At 48.5% G+C, this 23,917-nt stretch overlaps 1 protein-coding gene across 3 annotated transcripts in view; it reads left to right on the top strand.

Annotated features, from left to right (window-relative positions):
* The window catches only part of R3HDM2 (R3H domain containing 2), a 921,072-nt gene that overhangs the window by 511,765 nt on the left and 385,390 nt on the right, over positions 1 to 23,917 (top strand). For all 3 annotated transcript variants that reach the window (XM_086966594.1, XM_086966584.1, XM_086966589.1), the window contains 3 exons: positions 69 to 152; positions 1,148 to 1,274; positions 2,266 to 2,344. In XM_086966594.1, coding sequence (XP_086822720.1) covers positions 69 to 152; positions 1,148 to 1,274; positions 2,266 to 2,344 — 290 coding nt within the window. The remainder of the gene's footprint in view (positions 1 to 68; positions 153 to 1,147; positions 1,275 to 2,265; positions 2,345 to 23,917) is intronic.

Raw genomic sequence — 23,917 nt, 5'->3', positions numbered from 1 at the left:
TTGCCTTCCATGGATTTAGTGACTTGTTAAATATAGATGTGTTTTTTTCCATTCTCTTTACTTTTCAGTCCAACTCCAAGCTGAAGCTTGTTCGGAGCCTTGCGGTGTGTGACGAGTCAGGCTACTTTGTGGATGACCATTTGGAAACACAGGTAGGCCATTTGTCTTTTTCCCCCTTCTGTGACTGGTTGCATGACCGTAGCAAATAGAAGATTTTAATGACTTAACAGGTCCACCTTAGCTCTGCGTCGCTGGTGGATTACCTGCTGCCATGTTTAGTAGCAGTGGTGGGCTGCACATTTTATACAGGCCTTCACTGATGCAGGTTTTCCTGTGAAGGTTTTCCTGTGCAGGCATATACATGTGATGGTATGGAGTCCTAGTCCACTAACACTCATGTCCTTAATCTCACGACCCAGTGTTGCTTTGATCAAGCATTTTAATTTTGAAGGGTTATGCCCTGGTTTCTCTTTTGATACTGGAAAAAAAATGTAGCTCTTCCGGGGTGGTCTGATAAACACTAGCTGCTGAGCTAACATGCTCAAATACTATTGAAGCTATACAAGTTCAATTATGGTACAGTGAAATGCTTTTCTATGGCTAAGACACCACAAGAACAGCCCCCTAAAGCAAAGTGCAGTCTAGTCTTCTCTTTTTGGAGATGGCAACAATCCCTCTATTCCTTCAGTGCTAGGGCGGAAAATACTCACCTTTGTGAGGCGTTACCTGAAACTCTTATCCTTCACTTGTAGGACGAAATATGTACTTCTACTACATTTTGTATATTTCCAATAGGAAGAAATAAGTGTTTTATTCTTTCACTTGGTGAAAATAAGGCCTCTATAATAGGAGTATTGGTATGGAGGGGGCAGTGCTTGATTTTCTGTGCCTAGTATTCTTGGAACATATCTGATCTTTTTTTACTACTTGCTTTTGCTACATCTAGAAGGTGCTCATAGGTTGACTGTGAGACCACAGAAGTGTACTGTCTTTAGAAATAAGATAGTAGAAGATGGTGAATGGAAAGCATACCTTAGTATCTGTGTTCCTGTTTCGCGATAAAGTGAAATATTATTGGAAATGTTCATGTGATTTGCTATGTTTGTGCCTGAAACTTCTCATTGCCATATTAATACTCTTTTTAAAGGAAATTATTCAGCTGCATATAAGCTGTCCATCTGATAAAGAAGACGAGAAGTCATCCAAAGATACCTCTGAAAAAGAAGAAAAAGAGAGAAATAATGATAAAGGCCCAAAGAAAATGTTGTCGCGTGGTAAGCAAACTTTACAATACATGCCTAGCAACCATTTTGTAATTAATCATATGAACAAAGTAGTTTCAGGCTAGTGTTTGCTATTGTGCCAGACGGCCGCTGACATCACAGTAGTTGCCTGGTATGAAAGTAAGCCTTGTGACCGGTCACACTCTTGACACTGCAGCAGTCTTCTTGCCCTCACAGTAGGCCTTTGACATCACAGAGGACCTTTGTGGTATCATCTCAGAAGGAACTTTGACAATATGACTTTAGAGCTGGGCTTGAAGTCTGATAAGGTCTGTGCTCTTGGCTCAGTGGTCTCAACTGCAAGCTGGGCTTGCTGCCTCACTGAGAGCTTTACAGATTATATGCTGTAAGGAACCTTGTTACCCTTAAGCAGTTAACTTCAGGACTTGCCATCTGCTTTCAGTTGTAAGTACACTCCACTACTACACCTTTTATCTGACTTGTACAGTTATGCATGCAGCTGGTTGTCCATCACAGCCCTATAATCTAAGCTGAGTTATGTACAATTTTATTGAGCAGCTGATCCTGAAACCGAATGATTATGTGTATCCGACTGTAATAGGTTGAGAGGTCAGGTTACCAATATTGTGATTAAATGCTTAGAAACAAACTAATAGACAGGAATCAATGTAACGTGCTTGATAGGTTGGAGGAGTATTTATTTCTAGAGTTGTTTTCCAATAGTACAGATTGAGAGAGTGGGACTAAACCCAGGCCCAATGTTTGCTTTCAGTATCTTTTCATGATTTGTTCCATGGAGTCTGTGTGGTAGTTATCTCATCGGAAGGTAGAGTGCTTTCATATAGAGAGGGGACTCTAGGAGATGTTGACGGTAGTGTTAGGGACAATAATCTAACATTGTTGCTTGCTTGTTAGTGTTTTGCAGCATGGAGGCCTCGGTCAGTGCATGGTCTGTAATCTGTACATAGAGGTATATCACTTATGCAATTATTTACTAACTAAACTTTTTTTCCCTCTTCAGATTCTAGTCAAGAGTACACAGATTCCACTGGAATTGACGTACATGAATTTTTAGTAAATACACTGAAAAATAACCCAAGGTAGGTGGCACCTTCTGTTTTCGTGTGAATGCAAGGATGTGTATATTTGTGGTGTAGGAATTGAGCAGCTGACTGAGGATGGATGCTTGCTCCCACCAGCCATTTTTTACTTCCCACTTCCTATGTGGGGCTTCTGCTCAGCTTTGGGTTTGAAAAGGTCAGTGCTGCATATGGCGATATGAGCTAGGAAATCGAATATATGTTGGAGATAAATCGGCATTCATGAAATTGTTTTGTGTCCTGCATATTGTTTATTCCAGTGGAATTTAATATTTACATATTGGCGGTTTGTAGTGTCTATCCATCAGTCCTTTGAACCATTATTTTACTATCCATTTTTTTGTAGAATGGTTCATGTCTGGTCCTTCTTGCCAAAGGTCCCCTTGAAAAGCACTTCAGTGGAATTTGAAGAAAACCGTGAGATCAGCAGGCTTGGCTATAGTCATAATTTCTATTTCTTGTGAACCTTATTCTTTGCAGAAGCAGACAGCGCACCAAGTTCCATGTTGAAGGGAATGGTAGAAGTAAACTGATATGTGAGGTGTGAAGGAATGAACTATCCTTTATCGAGATCATGTATGGAAATGTAGTGTATTGATTACATTTCTGCGATCCTGAATCTGGGAGCTTTAGCATTTGAATGGCACACTTAAAAGGGGTTGTAGTCTTTCCCCTCTCTCCAGTTTAAGGGAAATTGACCTTCAAAATGGGCGACTATAAAGATTCCCAAGACCTCTGAGGAGTATCAGAGTCTGTGGTAAGAAATCGTTATGTCGGCAGTTGTGGCAGTGCAGTAGTTTGTGGGACCATAACTGACCATTGAGTTTACAAGGTGACCTCCATGCCAGTTGTGAAGAACTACAATGAGAGGCAGCTAAAGCAGCATACTGTGTCTAGGACTCAGCAATATCTTCACTACTCTAAACCGTTGATCTTTTCACAGTCCTTAACATATCCGAAAGACATGACTGCAGAGATGTGGCCCAGTGACGCTAGGCTAGGCTAGGCAAGGAATAGATACATTTGCCTAAAGCCCTCTAGTATGAAACTTAGTAGTTGCCAACTGCACCCTGTACATGTTTGTTGAGGGTGTAGACCAGTGATACTCCAAGTATGACCCGGGGGCTGGCTGCTGACCTTCACATGCGGCCCCCGGGTTAACCGCAGCACTGGGCCGCGATTTACGTCGGAGCACCAACGCTCAGCAAGATGTTAAATAAATGGGGAGGCTTTTATTTACAAGCGAACTGAACTGCAGTTACGTATTCGAATGGAATAGTATCCTGCAACATTTAACCACCCACAAAGCCCCATTCCCACCCTGCTACCATTAATGCAGCCCTCGGGCTCACCACGAACCACACTTTCTGGCCCCTCTGAAAACGTTTGAGAGTATCTATGGTGTAGACTGACCTTTTCCCCTGCTCCCTAGGAACACTTCTAGTAGTGCTTCATATGGCGATGATGAGAGTGCATTAATCATACTGTTGACCTGTGTCCCAGCTGTTGCTTGGATTCAATTTTTAATCTTTTTAGTCTTTTCTGGTAACCTTGTGTCGTATGCCAACGTTCCTTCTATCAGAAGGTTGCAAACCGCTACAGCGTGACTTGTCCATTCATGCCATTTTGCTAGTACTGCAGGCCTTGATAATGGGTGGTATGAACACCTCGCTTTCAATAGTAAGAGGAACAGTATGTAGCTTTGAATAGCTCCACACGGGGAGACAACAACACACACCTTGAAGCCCATGATCATGTTTAACAAGACAAACTGTCTCATGTGAGCCCCCAAGAGTTGTAAATACTGCCCTTGTCCATGGTTTATGGATGATCTGACATGCAATTATGAGCACAATGGTCCTGGATTTGGTCCTACACTTCATTAGGGAGAGGTTATAGAAATAGCTGACCTATTAATGCTGCGGTTGGCTAGTAAGTTTTCATCCAGGTGTAGTGACTTAACAGTTTAGTCCATATTATTGGATCCTGTATAGATTGCATCCCCAGATGGTGAAGCTACAACCAGTGTAAGCACTAATAGAAACACATTTTGGAGTGGCTAAGTTCTAAGATGAACAAAGCCTTCCATTTTATCCTTTTAAACTACATGTGGTTGGATGCCAGAAATGTCTTAAAATGGTCCAGTGCAGCTTTTGATTCTGATTGTAGGGAAGATGTAACTGCTGCATATACATTAATTGCTCTTGTGGAATTGCGCTTAAGAAAGATTGATGTTGCTAAAGCTCTCGGTCAATGAAGCAACTTTGAGAGGAGAGCAGCTAATACTCAACAAGCTGCTTATTGTCCGTGTGAGCATTCATGATTTGTGTTTTTGTATTCGGGACCTCGCATCTGCTTCTACCAAGTGGTGGAAAACTGGAGCTAGTTGACTGCTTTTAGAAAAATAGGAGTCCATATTTATCTGCGACCACCATTCCACAAACCTAATCTGCCCCTGAGTTATCAAGGTTTTGTTGTCTTAATCCAAGAACTGTGGACTAAGGGAACTGTGTCTCCATTAGTTTCTTGACTGCGAAGGTTGTTTTACTGGACACCTAATAAAGTGAGAAAGGGCCATGTGGTCGGGGTGAAGCCCAGGTTACCATCCATAATGCTGCTTTTTGCAGAACATCTGTGCTTCGGTTCATTAAAGGTTTCTTGAGTATCTTTGAGTGCTTGATTTGTTCGTTATGCTTGAGTCCACACACACACACTCACATTTTACTTCTCAACACTTACATGCCGTGTCATACACTTGGAGAGATTCCTGCAATTCTGTGATGTGATTATTGTTTATGAGGGAGAGGCTTTCTTTGTTGTGGCAGTTGCTGTACTTGCTCTTCGTGTGAAGAAATGTGCGCCCCTGCTGCCTGTACTGTTCATATTTGGTTTTGAGGGATGCTTGCACTAATGAGTCGTGTTCTGTTTGCTCCATGTGCTACTGTGGATCATATGCTTTGCACTCTCCTGCCATCTAGGGTTGAGCCTGAACGTTGCAAGAAGTTGTTCGAAGTAGAAGTTTTGGTTTCTAGCGAACTGGTGATACCTCCCCAAAACCCTCAATGCACCAGGTCTAAGACTCCACCGTAGATTGTTTTTTCCATCATTGGGTAAAAACATACTTTTGGGAGTTCCTAGACTGTCACGCTACAGAAGGCATGGGTCAGCTCCATGACTGGAATCACTTTTTCCTAGACCCATGAAGACTGCATAACTAATTACCACTTTGGAATCAAACTAGACCGGAAGCTGAATAGGCCAATTCATATGAGAATAACTGGTGCAGTGTGATTTTATAGAGAATTACCCTTTACAATTTTGCCATAAATATAACAACCGATTCTTTCGCTTCCTGATCGACATGAAGAATTAAACTAATCGACCTATCAGGCTTTAAAAAACAAAAAGCCCATCCGTTACAGAAGAGAATGCTCGTGATCGCACAACCGAATACAGCACCGGGACTCTCTTGAGCAATCTGCTCAGTTGGGCATTGAAGGCATCAAGGAAACATACTCTGATGCCCAAAAGCCAGTCCACTCCGGTATTCCTAGAGGCCATAGAAAGTAGAGCCCACAGCGCTTGTCCTCAGAGTGCTCTCATTTCAGAAAAAGATCTATCTAGAAGGTCTCAGTAAAGCCCACACCTAGGGCCCAGGCTGTACCTAGGTTTCCCCTACCCTCAAACTCGAGCAAAGCTTTAGCTCCTAGGCAGAATGAGCTATTTTATTTATTTATAAAGTTTTATATAGCGCGGACATGACCCACGGGGGTATCGGAGCGCTTTACAGTACATAATTATCACATGTTATACATACAATCGGGAATCGCATATAATACAAATGAGGTAGACATTGCTGTTTGTCTAAAAGCGGTGTCAAGTAGGCTTCAAAGAGTTAAAGGTTTAAGATGATAATTTGTTCATGAGAAACATTTTCGCTTCCTTTTTGAAGGTGGTAAAAGAAGGGATTCTGGGTAAGTCTGGGGGAAGGTTGTTCCAAATCTTCGGTGCGATACCTGAGAAAGCTCTGCACCCAGTTCTCCTTTTGTGGAAGGATTGAGGTTTTAGTAGTAGTGAGCTTGCACTTCGCGAATGTCTGCCACCTCCCGACCGCTTTAGCTTTTGTGCTAAATAGCTGGGGGTGTTGCTATGCAAGGCTTTATGTCATGCAAGCGATCTTTAATTGTATTCTCGACTCGTATGGTAGCCAGTTCAAAGCCGTTCCGGCCCGGCGTGATGTGGGTATTTCTTTTTATTCCGGAGACCAGCCTGGCCGCAGCGCTAAGCGATGCCCTGATCGGTGCTAGTTTGTAGAGTGGTGCTTCCGTATTTCAGTCTTGGTAGTACTGGGGGTTGGACCACCATTTTTAGATCAGTCTGTGGGAGGAAGGGTTTAAGTTTCCTTAAGATACTCAGCTGAAAGTTGGCTCCTTTGGTTGTATTGTAGATTTGTTCCTGCATATTTAAATGTTTGTCAAGGGTAACTCCCAGGGATTTTGCGGAGTTAATGATGTGAGGGGCGCAATCAAAGGAAGTAAGATGCTTCAGCCATAAGTCTATCTTGGGTGCATGATTGGGAGGGGAGATGAGGAGGAACTCAGTTTTTTTGGTATTAAGCATGAGGTGGTTGTCATTGAGCCTACTTTGGGTATTATGAAGAATGGCGTTGAGGGAGATGAAGTAATCTGGTGAGGAGATTTTCAAATAAACTTGTCGTCCGCATATAGATGATATAGAATGTTAGCAGAGCTAAGCGCATTAGCAAGGGGTTCCATGAATAGATTAAACAGTGAAGGTGATCATGCAGATCCCTGTGGGACTCCTAGTGTGACCATGGAAGGTTGAGAGAATGATTGCTTTGAAACTTTATTCTTTGGGTTCTGATGCTTAGGAAGGAGATAAACCATTGTAACACTGGACCGGTTAGGCCCATCCTTCGTTCAAGTAGAGACAGTAGATTGTCGTGTTTAACCGTGTCGAAGGCGGAAGATATGTCAAGAAGTATTAATAGGCACGATTCATTGTGATCCAGCATTTTTAAGATGTCATCCATTATGTGGGTGAGGGCTGATTCAGTACTGTGGCCTTGACGGAAACCGGATTGGTGTTCATCTAGGAGGTTGAAGTTCTCGATGTGATTGCAAAGTTGAATTTTTACACATTTTTTCATTAACTTTGCCAGCATGGGGATGCTTAATATAGGTCGATAGTTGTTGAGGTATGTGGAGAGGGAGTTGGCTTTCTTTAGTATAGGTGTGACCTGCCCTATTTTCAGACAGTCCGGTATGGAACCTTGCCTAAGAGAGGCGTTGATAATTTTTGGAAGACTTTATCATTTTGAATACAGATGGGGGTAGGGGATTGGAGAAATTATTGGCAGGGTTGATTGTTAGCAGGGTGCTATAGATTTCTTGTTCAGTGATGGGCGAGAAGGAGTGCCAGTTGGCATTGTTCTTTGGAACTCCGGCAGGCAGAAAAGGTCCTGAGTAAAGAATTTTGTCTTGGTTGGTAGATAGGTTTGTGAGATGATCAATGGAAGGTGCTGCTTTCCATGCTCGCTGAGCTAGTCTTAATTTGCGTCGGTCCGAATTAAGATTCTCATTGAACCATGGTTTGGAGATTTTGGTGGAGACGTTTTCTTCTCGAAGGGGCACTGTGGTATCCAGGATTTCCAGCATAGTGGTGTTGTAAAAGTCAGTGAGATCTTGGACGTCGGCCATATCTGCTGATGGTGTCCGGCCAGAATTGCATTGGGACACCAAGGCGTTGGCATCGATATTCCTGATGTTCCTTTTCCATTGTTTTGTTTTGTAGGTTGGTTACGTTTTGGAGTTTACCTCACTGTTGTTGGAGAAGATACTGTAGTGATCAGTCCAGTCACATGGGGAGATGGATTCTAGTGATATGATGTTTCTTTTTGCTATGATGAGATCTAAAGTCTGCCCTTTGTTATAGGTTGGGCTGTCACAGAATTGAGACCGTTCCTGGTCTGCCAGAAAGGATTTGAAACCGCTTACATCATGATCGCCGGTATTGCTCCAATGGAGATTGAAGTCTCCCAGAAAGATCTGCGGCACTTGTGAGTTGGCATTGGCTGTAATGACTTCCATTAGCTCATCAATGAACTTCGGATTGTCACCGGGGGGGTGGTATATTATGTGAAGTTGGCAAATGATGCCCTTGTCGTCCGAGATGTTGGGGCATAGATATTCATAAGAGGATAAGGAGATGGAGTCTGCTTGTTTAACTGCTTTCAGACATAAGCCAAATCCACAACAGGACTTGAAAGACCTTTACTGACCACTGTTCCTGAGCCATCATGCCTGCGAAAGAGTATGTTGGTTCTGGAGATGCCTCGATGCCAAGAGATCAATTTTGGCATTGAGATATGGAAATATCTGCCTCGGAAACTAGGTAGATTCCAAAGTCACTTTGAAACCGGTCTTTTACACAGAGTGAGGGTAGCTCACATCATTAGAGTAGCAGGGAGGGAAACCTTTTAGGCAGAGCAATATATACAAAAGGAATGGGAGGGTGACAATTCATGGAAAGACTACTCAGCTTCCCAAATGTCAAACCCGAAAGACAAAGAGGAGGCACTCTGCTAGGAATTCTGCTCAGGACAGAAATGCAAAACAAATTAAAAAAAAAAAAAAACCTCACCCATAGTGTGTAGCATGGTTTATTGTTGAATTCAATGCCTGGCTCCTCTCCTAATGCTAGGCTTGCTCAATCCTACTTTTGGATAAAGCACTTTGGTGATAGTTGAAAGGATTTAGGTGGGATCTTGGAAATTGTTTTAAAATAGCCTGCAGGTCAACCCAAACAACCTTTACTCGTAGGGCACCGTTGGCAGATTGAAAACCCGGGGGGGGTGGTGGGGGCGGGGGGTAGGGTAGGGAGACTCTTGGCTCAGGCATACTCAGCTGAACATGTTTGAGCTGGTCACGCTCTGCTCAAAAGATCTGGCTTTTATCAAGTCCATACCGATCTCTTTAGATTTTCAGATTATCCGTCAACTAGCAATGCTGTTCCCCTAGTCGTGTGTAAGCCACTCTCACACACTGTCTATACACATATAGTTACATCACTGATCACTTCTGACTTGTTGCATCTTAGGTAGCCTGGGTTTAATCAGGTGCCCACATTTTAGGAGTGGGCTAAATTGGTCCCATAGGATATTACAGACATGCGATGCCCGTGTCACACTTACTCAAAGGCAACGTCCAACAAGACCACCTACTTGGAGTCTTGTAACACCTGCAAGTAAGTTCTAGGTAGAATTCCTAGCAGAGGGCCTCCTCCTAGTCTTTCATATGTCATCAGAAAAAATGCCACCCAACCTGTCACAAGGCGTGTTCTGGTGTTTCCCTTGCAATAGAAAACATCTAGTCATCTGCATCCAAAAAAGAGAAGGCTCACATTTTAAGAGACTTAGCAGAAAAACTGGGATCCTTCCCTATCCCAAAGAAACACAGGCCTTGGAAGAGTAGTTACTTCAACGACAGAGAAAACTCTCAAAACGGAAGAGAACAGGGTTCAACCAACCACAAATTACCAGAAACTTCCCCTTTCAAGAATTTGAAGAATGTATCTACTTACTTTCAATCACCAAAATCAACCAAATTTGCTGCCACAGAACCTCATGAACACACACATATACCAAACAGAATCAAAATATTTAATGAACGTATTATGAGATAACCCAAGATGGACCTTCATATACAACGTGAATAAAACAATCAGCAATGCATCACGTATGAATAATCAATAATGCATCACATATCTGATAGACACATCTAGCCGCAGATTCCTTAACTTGGAATATCCCTAGGCGTCAGACCGGATCTGAATATTATTTTTTTGCAGCACCTCTGCGCGCCGGGGGATGTGCCACACGACCCCGCCCTGACGTCGTCCACGTACGTGACGTCAGTGAGGTCATATAAGTCCTTCCCGGTGCGCTGACGTCAGTTTCCTTCTTTTCCGCGTGCAACATGGATCCGGAGTGAGCGATTCCTCTGGTCTGTTTTCAGGCCCCCTTTTCGACGCTTCGCATCTGGAACAGTGTGTAATGCCTTTGAGCTTTAAAACTGTACTTCCTGTTCGCGGCAGATGTCGGCGACGGACCCACATCTTATTTGTATTTGGTGTCTGGGCGAGCACCACGACTCCACAGACTGCGTTGCCTGCCAACACCTTAAGCCGAAGTCCTGGCGGGAGCGCCGGATGAAGCTTCTCTCTGCACAGCTGTCCCGGTTGGAGTCTGCTCGTCCTTCGGCCTCTTCATCGCCGGCAGGTCCCTCTTCTTTCCAGTTCCACAGTCTATCGCCTTCTGGGGCCCGGGACGCCGTTCGCCACTTGCAGGTATGTCGAGGCGCATGTCGCCAAGGTTCTCAACCTCACTTTCTTCTGTGGTCAAGGGCACTGGTTCCAGGTACATTCCAGACGTGCGCCCTCGACTGTCCCCAACCCCCCTGCCCTATCAGCCCTATCCAGGTGCTGGGGCTACTCTGGCCCAAATGGAGGCCTATGCCACAGCCTTGCAGGCCTCCCTTGGGACCTCTCCCGTTCCTGGGGTGTCCTCAGGGCCTCAGCTTCTTGAGGGTTCCCCAACTGACTCGCCGGTGGGTTCTCCCCTGGTGTCAATTGTGCCTTTGCCCCCTAACCCCCCCCCCCCGCACCCCCAGGGACGTCGGAGATGTGGTGCAGTCAGGGCGCGGCCCAGCTGGGTCCCCCTCTACGGACCACCTGGAGTCCTCAGGGCCCAGCACGGACCCCCTCTAGGACCTATAGCACTCCTGCCGCGCCGCATAGTCCCCGGGGCTCCCTGTGGCGTCGCAGGTGGTTACTGGTGCTCAAGGCCCACCCCAGCCTTCCAGCACCATAGACTCGCCTCCCCGGCTCCTCCTTCTTTCTCCGGAGTCGGAGCCAGTCCTGGTTGAGGCAGAGTCGGCGCAAGTGCGACGCCTTCTTCTTCGGAAGGGGAGCTTGTCGTGGTTTCGGCGCCGGATGGGACTAACTCGACGCCTGATGGAGTGGAGACGTCGTTTTGGCGCTGCGTCAATGCCGGGTTGTTGATTCTTCTCTGCAAGCCTCGGGAGAGAGTTTAGCGTTGCCCTCACACCCGGCGATGCCAGAGGTATTCTTGCCTGTACCCCCCTTAGAATTTGTGGAGCCTCCTCAGGAGCCCCCAGACCCGGCAGGCTCGTCTCCTCATCAAGAGCCCCATTAGGATCCTCATTCTTCAATAGGGCTCCCTTCAATGGGGCATTGGTCGCACCCTCAGTGTCTTAGCTTACAGCCATCCCCTACTGATGAGCTGCTGTCCCCTCCACAAAGAGCTACCGAGGCTAGTGCGGCTTTTCTGAGAGTGGTGACCTTGGCCACTCGCATTTTGAACATGCAACCCCCTTCAGCCCCCTTGTCTGTGGACCATCCGCTAGCGGTCCTTCACTGTGGGTCTGGGAATGTTGAGCCGCTTCTGCCCTTTTGAAGCTTCCCTTTATGATTTCCTTTTGGGTACCTGGGTTCGGCCTGCTTCATGTGATCCGGTAGCTCGTTCAGTTTTGCACCGCCACCGTCCTGCTCCACATGATCCCGTTTGCCTTTTTGTGCACTCTATTTTGCAAGGGTTTGTTTTGCAAACTGCCTTCCCTTCCCGGCCTCGACTGATGCTTAGTCCCTTCCGGGAGTCCAGATGGCTTGAGTCATGGGGTCGAAACATGTTTGCCTCCACTAGTGCTGCTTAATTTAGTGGTCCTTAAATACGGTGTGTTTTGGATCGGGCTACCTCTTCCCTGAGGGACTCTGCAGAGTCTTTGCTTTCTGCCACCTCTGAAGGCGCTCGTGTCGTCCTCCATCTCCTTAGGGATGGCCGTGACCTTGCCGAATTCACGATCCGCTCAGCCTTGGATACTGCAGATTCTTTAGGCCGGGCTATGGCTGGTTCTGTCTTTAAGACGTCATGCTTGGTTAAGAGATAGCGCCTTCCTGAGAATATGCGGGAGCGACTGGTTGATTTACCCTTTGATAGGGTATTGCTATTTGATCCTCATGCATTTCGCCCTCCCACTTATGCCAGTCTTCCGTGGTGGAGCCTTTTCATTTAGCATTCTTTAGATGCATTCTGTGTTTTTAGATGGGCAGTATGCCTTAGGTGGTCTTTTCGTATGGTCAATGGTGATTATCCTAGATCATCCAAGGGATTGCCCTAAGAGGTGTTCCCCGTCGTTTGGGGTGTGCAAACTCCATGTGGGGTACTTGTATGCTATTATATGGCTCTGCTTATCTCACCTGGGCCTAATGATCCTGTGGGCTCCTGGGGTCACCTGGTGCTGCTATTTTCCGTTTTACGGTGCTCAATGTGTGTGTGTCTGTGTCCTTCCTCGCCGGAAGGACACAGAGAGTCTGCCTGCCCCCATTCAGATCAGAAGCCACGGAAGTCATCTGCGGCGTCCCTCAGGGATCCTCGCTCAGCCCCACCCTCATCAATGTCTACATGAGCCCCCTTGCAGCCATCGCACGCCAACACAACCTGAACATCATCTCCTACGCCGATGACACCCAGCTGATCCTCTCCCTGACCAACGACCCCGCCACCGCCAGAGCCAACCTACACGAAGGGATGAAAGACGTGGCCGAGTGGATGACGACCAGCCGCCTGAAACTGAACACAGACAAGACGGAAGTCCTCATCCTGGGCTCCTCACCCTCCGCCTGGGACGACTCCTGGTGGCCCCCCGCCCTGGGCAACGCACCCAAACCGACAGACCACGCACGCAACCTGGGCTTCATCCTGGACTCCTCCGTCTCCATGACCAGACAAGTCAACGCCGTCTCCTCGTCCTGTTTCAACATCCTGCGCATGCTACGTAAGATCTTCCGGTGGATCCCCACCGAGACCAGGAAGACGGTCACCCAGGCCCTCGTCACCAGCCGACTGGACTACGGCAACGCCCTCTACGCCGGAACCACCGCCAAGCTCCAGAAGAGACTCCAGTGGATCCAGAACGCCTCGGCGAGACTCATCCTCGACGTCCCCAGACGAAGCCACATCTCCAGACACCTGAGAGACCTGCACTGGCTCCCGATCAACAAAAGAATCACCTTCCGGCTCCTCACCCACGCACACAAAGCCCTACACAACCAAGGCCCGACCTACCTCAACAGCCGCCTCAACTTCTACGCTCCCAAACGCCACCTCCGCTCGACCAGTCACGCCCTCGCCGCCGTCCACCGCATCCGCAGAGCGACAACAGGAGGAAGGTCCTTCTCCCACCTGGCCGCCAAGACTTGGAACTCCCTCCCTGACCCAAGACCACCTCTCCTTCAGGAAGAAGCTCAAGACCTGGCTGTTCGAGCAGTAGCGGACCCCCCCTTCCCCCAAGCGCCTTGAGACCCTCCGGGTAAGTAGTGCGCGATATAAATGCCTATGATTGATTGATTCATTGATTGATTGTGTGTGTGTGTGTGTGTGTGTGTGTGTGTGTGTGTGTGTGTGTGTATATATATATATATCTGCAAATACCTCGCAGCAGCGACGCTTCCCTAGCGAAACACGAGGCAAGGACCATCTTTTTTCAGCATTCTTTCTTTTATTCAGCCATTAGACAGGTTGTCATAACGCGTTTCGGCCGTCCCAGCGGCCTATATATATGTAGGAACAGACATAATATGAGAACAGCGTGCAGATTACTCAATAAAAGACTTGGTTTGAAAATATTATTCTGCATGCAATTTAAAAGTCGTGAAAGTTTTCCTCTGCGCTTCTCTGCAAGAGAATATGGCCTGCGTGTTTAAAAGGAGAACCACGTGGGCAATTCAAAATGTTAGAGAGACTGCCTCCCGTGATCAAGGCTCTGGTGAGCAGAAACGTTGGGAACAGTGAGCCTCTTGGCCTCTGTGTCATTCCATGAATAAAGGATTTCGAAAGCAACAATTCCAGAGTCAGTGTGCTTCTTTCGAAGGTAAAGGAGGAGTGTGGAACATATTATCTGGAAGCCTCGCATCAGATGCACTGACCGCCCTGCTAAGGTCAAGCCTCCCTGCGTGGCAATGTTGTTGGTGAATATATATATATATATATATATATATATATATATATATATATATATATATATATATATATATATATATATATATATATATATTACCTACTGGCAGTTGCCAGTAGGTAGTTCTAGCTAGGACCTATTATCCATAGGAAATCCGCACATTCTATTTGGAATAACTTTGGCGCCGATTGAGGAATCTGCGTGAAATTTTCAATACTTTTGGCCAGCTCCGCTCCCATCCTGAAAGTTTCACGATGATTCATCAAGCAGGGACGATAAAAATGGGGGTGCCAAAACGCTTTTTCCCCATGCAATTTCCTATAGGACCTTTAGCCGCAGCTACTGCTGAACGGAATTACACCAAATTTGGCAAAGAGGTAGTTTTTGGTTAAGACTCGTGCCTTTTGCTTATTTGGTGTAAATCCGTTCAGTAGTTCCTGAGAAAATGACAGTTAAAGTCATTTATATATCTATGGGCGTGGTGGATCCGCATTTCTATCTGCGTACCCTACTCGCAGCCTCCCCGCCGTGCACGTGCTGTATTTTAATTGGCTGTCAACACTCCAAATCAGGAAGTGTTGGGAGCCATCTTGTGCCTCGGTAGAACCAAAACACACAAGATGATGGACGGAATGTTGCACAATGGCAAAACATTCACCCCCTGTCACAGATCTGGGTTTAATCCATCTTTATTTTGCCCACCAACCCACCCCATTTCAGACATGGCCATATGCAAATCAGTCTAACCCTGTGCCTCATATGATAAAAATCTGCTTCCTGTGAGTGGCATCTAGGACATAGGAAGTGGTTGTCGGGATAAAATCTTTGGAGGCGTGCTGGCGTCAAATACGCTCTATGAAGGATATAGAATTGCATATTTTTAAAGGGTGCGTTTCTAGATACCTTCTTGAGGTATACAAGGGCCCTCTCCCACTCCCTCTCCAGCGACACTTGACCACATGGCTCTATAAAGCCATCAGGGAACTTACGAACGGACCCCTGGAGACCCTACGGGCCAATTGGGAATAAGAATTAGGGTGTCCACTACATGAGAAAGAATGGTAGAATACATCTTGTCAAAGCATTTTTGCAAGGTGACCCTTGAGGACATCATTCCACTTCTCCAGCAAGGTAACTTTATGGCCACGCTCAACCTATAGGATGTCTATTTCCACATACCAATACATCTGGCTCACCACAGATATTTCAGATTTGTGGTCAGTGGAAGACATTACAAATTCAAAGTGCTCTGCTTTGCTCATCAAATTCCTTGCAGTGGTGGCTGCAGATCGCCGCAAATGCACACAGGTCACAATTCTTCTGCTTCATCACATGGGGTTTACCATCAATGCCTCAAAGTCCCACCTTTAACCCCTCCAGATCCAACCCTACCCAGACGCTATTCTCAACTCTGAGCTAAGCATAGCCTATCCAAATCTTGCCAGAATCCTGTCCTTTTAGACACAACTTCCCATGTTTCAATTAAATCAACAACTGTCAGAACAGTCCTGCGCCTCCTAGGCATGATGGCCTCCTGCGTTGGCATTGTACCTCATGCCAGGCTTCACATGCGTCTGTTGCAAGAATGTGTAGCGTTAGTGGTCTCAAGCAAAGAGTCATTAGGACGATCTAGCATTGATCAGGGTGCTTCACTCACTGCTCTCTGCAGTGGTGGAACAACAACCTGTTGCAGGGACGGCCTTTCTTTGACCCAGTTCAACAGAGGATTGTTGTAGATATCTGGCTTTTTATATAATGTACCAAACTGAGGTACACTATGTAGAAAGTCCAGAAGACTTATTGGCTTACAGGGCTTACTGAATGATCCCAAATGCTCTCTTTGTGGTACTGTGGATGAGCAATTTAGGCTTATCAGAGGGTAGTGTTAAGCATTTGTTGTACACACGGTCAATAAATGAGAAACACACTTATAGAAACTAGAGACCAATTTAGAAAAATTATTTTAGACACCAAATAAAGTCAATGGGAAACGTTCCTGTAAGAAAAAGGCTGCAAGAGGGGACTGGGGGGACCTCTGCTCTTGAGGGTCTCAGAACCACAGAGACACCATCTGTTTGTGGGCCCAGGTTGGGGAACTCCGATGCAGAGGTGTTTTTCCCGGCAGGTCGGTGAGCTGCTCTTGCTGTGGAGCTGGCCTCTCTCGAAGTCCCTTGAATTGGCGGTGGTCTTCTGACTGAGCACCAACAAGCCTCTGTGCTTAAACAATCTTTATTAGCATTTTTCTGCATATTCCAATGGTAGGTCTCACATGATATATATAATAGCCATACTTCTACTGTTCCCGGATAAAATTTCAATGTAACACAATAACTTGCTTAATCTCCCCTACGCCCCCCAGCGCCTTAAGACCCTTTGGGGTGATTAGTTCAAGCTTTGTAAATACTGGGTTATGTTATGTAATATCTATACCAGTTTTCCACAAACATAACACCCCCCTATCCACCCACCCCTTTCGTGTCTTACTGTCTTTTAGCTGTGGTCTTGTTTGTCATTCTATAGCCTTCATCAGATGTCGAGTTCAATGTATTTGTCTTCGGAATTCCGGCCTATTTTAGCTTTCCCGGGGCTTGTTATGTATTATCCCTCTCTTCTACCTCCGTGCCCTGAGGGTCTCTTGGATCTGCGATAATCACGGACCACGTTCGTAAAGCCTCCTTTAGTTTATCATCCTTCCTTATGTGTTCCTTTGAGTCAGTTCAGCCGTCGCCCACCCATTCAAATCCCTCAACCAGTTACTTATAAACAGTAGGGTCGGGCTGAGTCATGAGATTGCTATCTTTCTTTTTGCTATCACAAGCCCAAAAGCACAAATTTCCTACTTAGCTTTTTCTTTTTTGGGTTGGGTATTAAATCCAATAGGACTGAAGATATAGTCTTAGAAATAGACCATCCAGTAGCCTTATGAATTTTCTCCAGCACTCCCTCCCAGAATAAACCCAAGGTCTGGCATGTCCATACCATGTGAGCGAAGCTTGCTGCAGCTTCCCTGCATCTAGGGCAAGCATCCGACCATTCCAGATAAATTTTACTTAATCTATATGGGGTGAGCTATACTTGATGTATTGTATTATATTATACTGAATTAACTTAAAACGTGTGTTAGAGCTCACTTCACAAACCCCTTCATGCACTTTTGCCCATTCCCATCCTGATATGGGTTCTTCCGATTCCTCCTCGCACCTTGTCTGTACTGGTAGGGCGGTGACCGAATTATTGTCTTGAAGGGGCCTATAAAATGGTAGATTAAATGCCGTCCTCCCTCCATGGAAAATAATGTTGTTAGCACAGCTGTCCCATGGAGAGAGCGGTAGGTTCCAACTTCGCACCCTCTTCGGTGGCTGGGCCAGAAGCACATCACTCAATAGGTTTTCTTAAAAAACTTTCAAGAAGAGACTGTGTGTTGCCCAACTCAAGGCACGATAAGCTGAGATTCACAGTTGGGGAGGTAGATGGAGTAGAGCATACTTGCAGGCCGATATCCCGCACAATATGGGGGAAGCGAAACTTAAAAGAATGCCCAGTGGAGGGTGTTTTTTGGCAGTTTTAAGATGTCTAATATCTGCTATTAACTCTCCTTAAGTTATGGGGGCTGCTAGGGCTTCTGCCTCCTCCGGGTCTAGCCGTGGCAACTCAATATGGTCACAGTAGGCTTGTATTGTTTCTGGAGGTGCGTCCGATTTGGTGTGGCAGGCGGGACTCCAAACCCTGAACGAGGGGTAATGCATAATTACTTATTTTGTTGGCTTGTGGTTTGGCTCCTTTATCTTTAACAATGTTGAAAGCATGTATCAGAGTGCCTCTACAGTATCCCTTTATTGCAGGTTGTTGATGTATACTCCTGTGATATCTCTATCTGCTTCACACTTTGTCAAATTGAGTTTGCGTTTGTGCCCTTGTGTTCTCTGGACTGTTCAATATCCACTGCCCCTGCTGATCCCCCTAAAGCATATGCTGCCCATGCAGATGATTGGGTTAGTACAGCCTCGCTCAGTCTCAGCTATACCCTGTGCTGGATTTCCTCCCGCTTTGCAGTTCTGCCTTCTTTAGTTCCTAGAACGTGGCCCCAATGATCCTGCCCCTGTTTATCTTCTTCAATCCTCTCACTATGGTCTGCGTCAAATGCAGGCCCAAGCTCCTTGTACCAGCGGCCTGACTGTGATATTCCATATTGTTCTGTGTGGCATGCTTTCCTTGTTTCTGTCCATTCATTTCTGCCCAGTCTTGACGCTCTGCATTTCAAAGTGTCCCTCTCCACACATTGGGTTATCGTCTATACGCTGTGGGAGTTAGTCTTTTTGGGTGAGTAAGTGCTCCACTACAACTTGGAAGAGGGGGTTCCAGCTCAGATAATGCTTTAACCAGCCTCCGTCTGTGCTTTTTTAAATAGAGCCCCTTGTATATTGCCTCGGGCTCTTCTGTCCTGAACCACCAACACTAAATGATTGTGGTCCTTGCTGGGTCCAAGACTTCCCCGCGTCAGGCAGACCGAGGGCCTTGCCCTGGTTCGGCCTAGCTCCACTGAGAACGATGATGCAGTCCCCAGCCTTCTCGATCCTCTGGAGTGCTTCGCACTGGTCCGGAGCGCAGACTAGAATCGGTTGGCGCTTCATCTAGTAGCTCGGTCACCCAATACTACTGGTTGCACCTCTTTATGTCGCTAGGCCTCGCTCTCCTATGTACACAAAAAAGTTTAGCATCGGACCCTACGATGCCGGACCTTGAACCCAGTTCCAGACATTTGTAAGTTTATGTGCAGCCACCCTCAACATCTGCTGCTAATTGGCGTCGCTGTGTTTTCCAGATCACGGGTAGTTTGTTAGCTTATGTGGGGGCGCACAAATATAAAGTCCAAAGAGATGTAGAATTTGGTATATGAAAAAAGTCCTTTATTTAATATTATTCTTTCTTTTAAAAGCAATCAAACTGCAATTAGCAAAACAGTCAGCCTCGGTCTCCTATTCAGGAACATGGGGTTTCCACGCCGTGGATGCCCACCAGTTATCCTGCGCGCACCACGCCACCTTGTTCAGCAACTGCCCCGCTTCTACTTTGGCAGGCCTCCACCAGACACCGTCTCACCGTGCCCTCAACCCGGGAGGGAGGGGTGAGTCTGGACCATCAGTAGCCGGCCGGAGGTAATCCTCAACGGCCCAGTCCCTCTATCCGGCAGGCCGCATCTCTGCGCTGCTTCTAGGCCCCAAATGGTCTCTTCACCTCTGCTTCTGTCTTGGTGCGGCAGGTCTCCGGCTTTGTCCCTGGGATTCGCAGCAGCGGGGGGACACAGTCTCCTGGTCTCCTCTGCCCTCTCTGCCTTGTCTCGATCTGCTTTCCTTCAGGATTTCCTGGGGCTTCAGGACTACACTCCTCCACCCGCGGCCTGTCTCCGATAGTCTTGCCACTGGTGTGCCTCTCCCTCCAGGTTGCTGCCGCTGATATTGCACCTATCGGCTTCAGCCCCGGTGCCGGCGGCGACTTCGGTCCCGGCGCCGCATGCCCCGGCCGGATCCGGGTCGACGCCGGTCGACCGTAGGACCTCACCGGTGCAGACTTCGGTCGACGCTGGCCCCAGTCTTTCTATCGCTCCTGTTCAGCCGTCGACACGGCCCCGTTGGAAGCCGTATGAGACGGCGGTAGGTACATTCCACTTTAATGAACAGGCCCCGATTGTTGATCCTGGCTACCAGGAATTGGGTGACGACGAGGACTGGGAGGGGTCTGAGGACCCTCTGACACGGGAGTGTCAGGACCAAGAGGACTAGACAGTGGAGCTTGGGGAAGCCAATGGCCTGGACCTCTCTCCAGACACTGGTTTTGTCTCCCCTCCTACTGGGGCTACGGAGGAGGGGGTAGCGTACAGTGTAGTGTTGATGCGGGCGGCTAAGGCCTTGAACCTTACGCTCCCCTCGGCGGCCGTGAGGACTAATCTCCTCACCGAGGTCCTCAAACAGCAGGCAAGCTCGGTCGAGCCTCTGCTGCCGTTCAATGAGGCCTTATGTGACCTTCTGCTAGGCACTTGCTCCGAACCCGCCTCAGGACAGCCTGTGGACAGGAACGTGGCCAGACGCTACCGCCCGGCTCCGGGTGACCCTAGCTTCCTGTCGACCCACTCCACCCCCCAGAGTCTGGTTATCCAGGCCTCCAACTCCCAGACCGCATTCCCGTCGGCTCCTCCCGACAGGGAATCCAAGAGGTTTGAGCAGTTCGGTATAAAGGTGTTCTCGTCCCTGAGTTTGGGACTGCGGTCAGTTAATACCGTATGCCTCTTAGGCCGCTACACCCACACCCTGTGGGACGCGGTTGTGGACGTGCTGCCACAATGCCCTGAGGAGGTCAGGGCTAAACTCGCCCAAGCCCTAGCGGAGGGTCGAGATGCGGCACGGTACTCTATCCGGTGCGGACTGGATACCACGATACACTGGGCAGAGCGATGGCTACGACAGTGGCGGTTCGACGCCACGCCTGGTTGAGGTGCGCCAATTTTTCGGCCGATGTCCAGGCTACTCTTCTGGACATGCCGTTCGGTGGCCGTCGCCTGTTTGCCGACCAGGCAGACCACACGCTTGAGCGCTTTAAGGACTCCAGGGCTACGGTCAAGTCCTTGGGCCTCTTGGCCCGCGCCAGCAAACTGGTGCCTTTCGCTCCTTTCGTGGCCAAGGAAGGGGCGCCCCCACACGTGCCGCCAGCCACACGCCGCCTCAACAGAACTTTCAGCGTGGTGGCGGCCGTGGAAACCGCCGGGGAGGCGGTCGGGGACAACGGCGAGGCCAGTCCGCACCCGCTACCGCAGCATCTGCCTCAAAACCTTCCTAGTCAGAGTTTTCAGGCCCATGTGACGCCCGTGGGGGGCAGGGTTCGCCATCACCTCCAGACGACGGCAGGCCTCTTGCACCAGCTAGGGTTCTCCATCAATGTGCCGAAGTCACACCTGTGCCCCTCTCAGAAGCTCCTTTTCATCGGAGCGGTTCTCGGCGCGGTTTCGGGTTTACCCGGCCGAACAGCGGGTTCGGGATATACAGGCTCTCATCCCAGTCTTCCAGCCTTTATCCCGAGTCTCGGTCAGGTTGACGCTGCGGCTTCTGGGGCTGATGGCTTCCTGCATCCTTCTGGTGCATCACGCCCGTTGGAGGATGCGGGCTCTGCAGTAGGAACTGAAGTTTCAGTGGGCCCAGCATCAGGGCAACCTGCTCGACCATGTCCTGATCTCGGAGGGCACTGCGAGACAGCTGCAGTGGTGGCTCACGGACCGCGATTGGGTCAACGGCAGATCCCTCTCCCTTCCCCAACCGGAGCACGTGGTTGTGACGGACGCGTCCCTCCAGGGCTGGGGAGGCCACTTGGGAGAGGCGGAGATCAGAGGCCTCTGGTCTCCGACGGAGTCCCGGCTCCATATCAACCTTCTGGAGCTGCGGGCGATTTGTCTGACACTGAAGGCATTTTTCCCCTCTGTCCGAGGGAGTGCAGTGCAGGTGTTCACGGACAGCACTACCGCCATGTGGTACTGCAGCAAACAGGGCGGTGTGGGGTACTGGACCCTCAGTCAGGTGGCTCTGTGCCTCTGGCAGTGGCTGGAACATCAGGGCGTGACCCTGGTGGTTCAACACCTGGCAGGTTCTCTGAACGCCAGGGCGGACGAATTCAGCCGAAGGTGCTCGATGGATCGCGAATGGCGTCTGAACTCTGGCGTGGCGCAAGGCATCTTTCTTCAATGGGGAGAGCCTTGGTTATATCTATTCGCCACCGAAGAGAACGCGCAATGTCATCAGTTCTGCTCATTGAAATTTCCAAGGCGACACTCGCTCGGGGACGCATTTCGTCGCGAGTGGAGTTGCGGTCAGTTATATGCCTTTCCGCCTATACCACTTCTGCCCAGAGTGCTGAAGAAGATGAAGCGCGACCGGGCCCAAGTCATCCTTGTGGATCCGGACTGGGCTCGAAGGTACTGGTATCCCGAGCTACTCAATATGTCAGTCGGTCCCCCGATCCGTCTGCCCCTTCAGGAGGACCTTCTGTCGCAGCAGCAGGGGACAGTCCTCCACCCGAACCTGTCCAGTCTCCACCTCCATGCTTGGAGATTGAGCGGCGACAGTTGAGGCCATTTGACTTGCCTCCTGAAGTCTGTAATGTTACTCTGGCAGCCAGGCGTCCCTCCACAAAGTCAGTATACGCCTGCCGGTGGAACAGATTTGTTGCATGGTGCACAGCAAAGGCTGTGGATCCTCCTTTCTGCCCCTCTTTCTGAGGTTCTTCTCTTCCTTCTTTCTCTTGCCCAGCAGGGCTCTGCTCTGGGCACTGTCAAGGGCTACCTTTCTGCCCTTTCCGCCTTCCTAAGGCTACCTGATCAGCCTTCTTTGTTCAAGTCCCCTATTGTTACTCGTTTTCTGAAAGGCATCACACACATGTTTCCACCTGTCCCCTTTGTGATGCCTCAGTGGGACTTGAACCTGGTTCTTACTTTCTTGATGTGCGCTCCCTTTGAGCCACTTCATTCTTGTCTTCTCACTTTGAAGACCGCTTTCCTGGTTGCCATCACCTCTGCCAGGAGAGTGAGTGAGCTCCAGGTTCTATCTTGCAAACCTCCTTTCCTATCTGTACACCCGGACAAGGTGGTGTTGCGTACAAGACCCTCTTTCCTGCCCAAGGTAGTCTCTGCTTTCCACATCGGGCAGTCCATCACCTTGCCATCCTTCTTCCCGCCTCCGCATCCCTCAAAGGATGAAGAGCGGCTCCATCGTCTGGACCCAAAACGTGCGCTTTCATTCTATATGAATCGCACACGCCAGTTCCGGGTGGATGACCAACTCTGTGTTGGTTACGTGGGTGCGAAGAAGGGACGGGCGGTGCATAAGCTGACCATCTCTCGGTGGGTCGTCTTATGCATCAAGGCGTGCTACTCCTTAGCTAGAGAGGAGCCTCCAGTTGGGCTGAGGGCCCATCTACTCGGGCCACGGTAGCTACTACTGCCCTGGGTCGGGGAATCCCCCTGCAGGACATTTGCCAAGCGGCTACGTGGGCCTCGCTGAAACTGTAGTTAGTATTAGATTCCTTACCGCCCCACCCATCCTCCCCGATCTGCGAACCGATACCTGGAGTTAAGGTCATCCCCTTTCAGGGCCCTAGTTTCTTGGCACCAGTTTTGGTTCTAGCATGGCTCTGCGTATCTGGCGCGGAAAAGCTGTGTAAGAACGGACGTCAGCGCGCATGGGTGGCGTCTAAGTACTCCGACGATGTCACGCCGACGACGGACGCGGAGCCAGAGATGACGCCTAACGACGCACAGGGGTATTGCTACGCAAACAATTCCGGCTCCAGTCTGACGCCTGGGGATATTCTACGGTAAGGAATCTAATACTAACTACAGTTTCTTACAGATATATCGTTACCGAAGGTAAGTAACTTGTTCTTTTGTTCGCGTGCCTCTACGTGCTAACTCAAGAATCCCCAGTTCCCGTAGTCGACGCGGGCTGCTGAGCCTATCAACACCATTCAGGGCCTACGG

Source organism: Lissotriton vulgaris, chromosome 1_1, assembly GCF_964263255.1.
Source record: "Lissotriton vulgaris chromosome 1_1, aLisVul1.2, whole genome shotgun sequence".
Lineage (NCBI taxonomy): Eukaryota > Metazoa > Chordata > Amphibia > Caudata > Salamandridae > Lissotriton > Lissotriton vulgaris.
The sequence above is the reverse complement of the archived record's forward strand: the minus strand, read 5'-3'. Positions and strand labels throughout refer to the sequence as shown.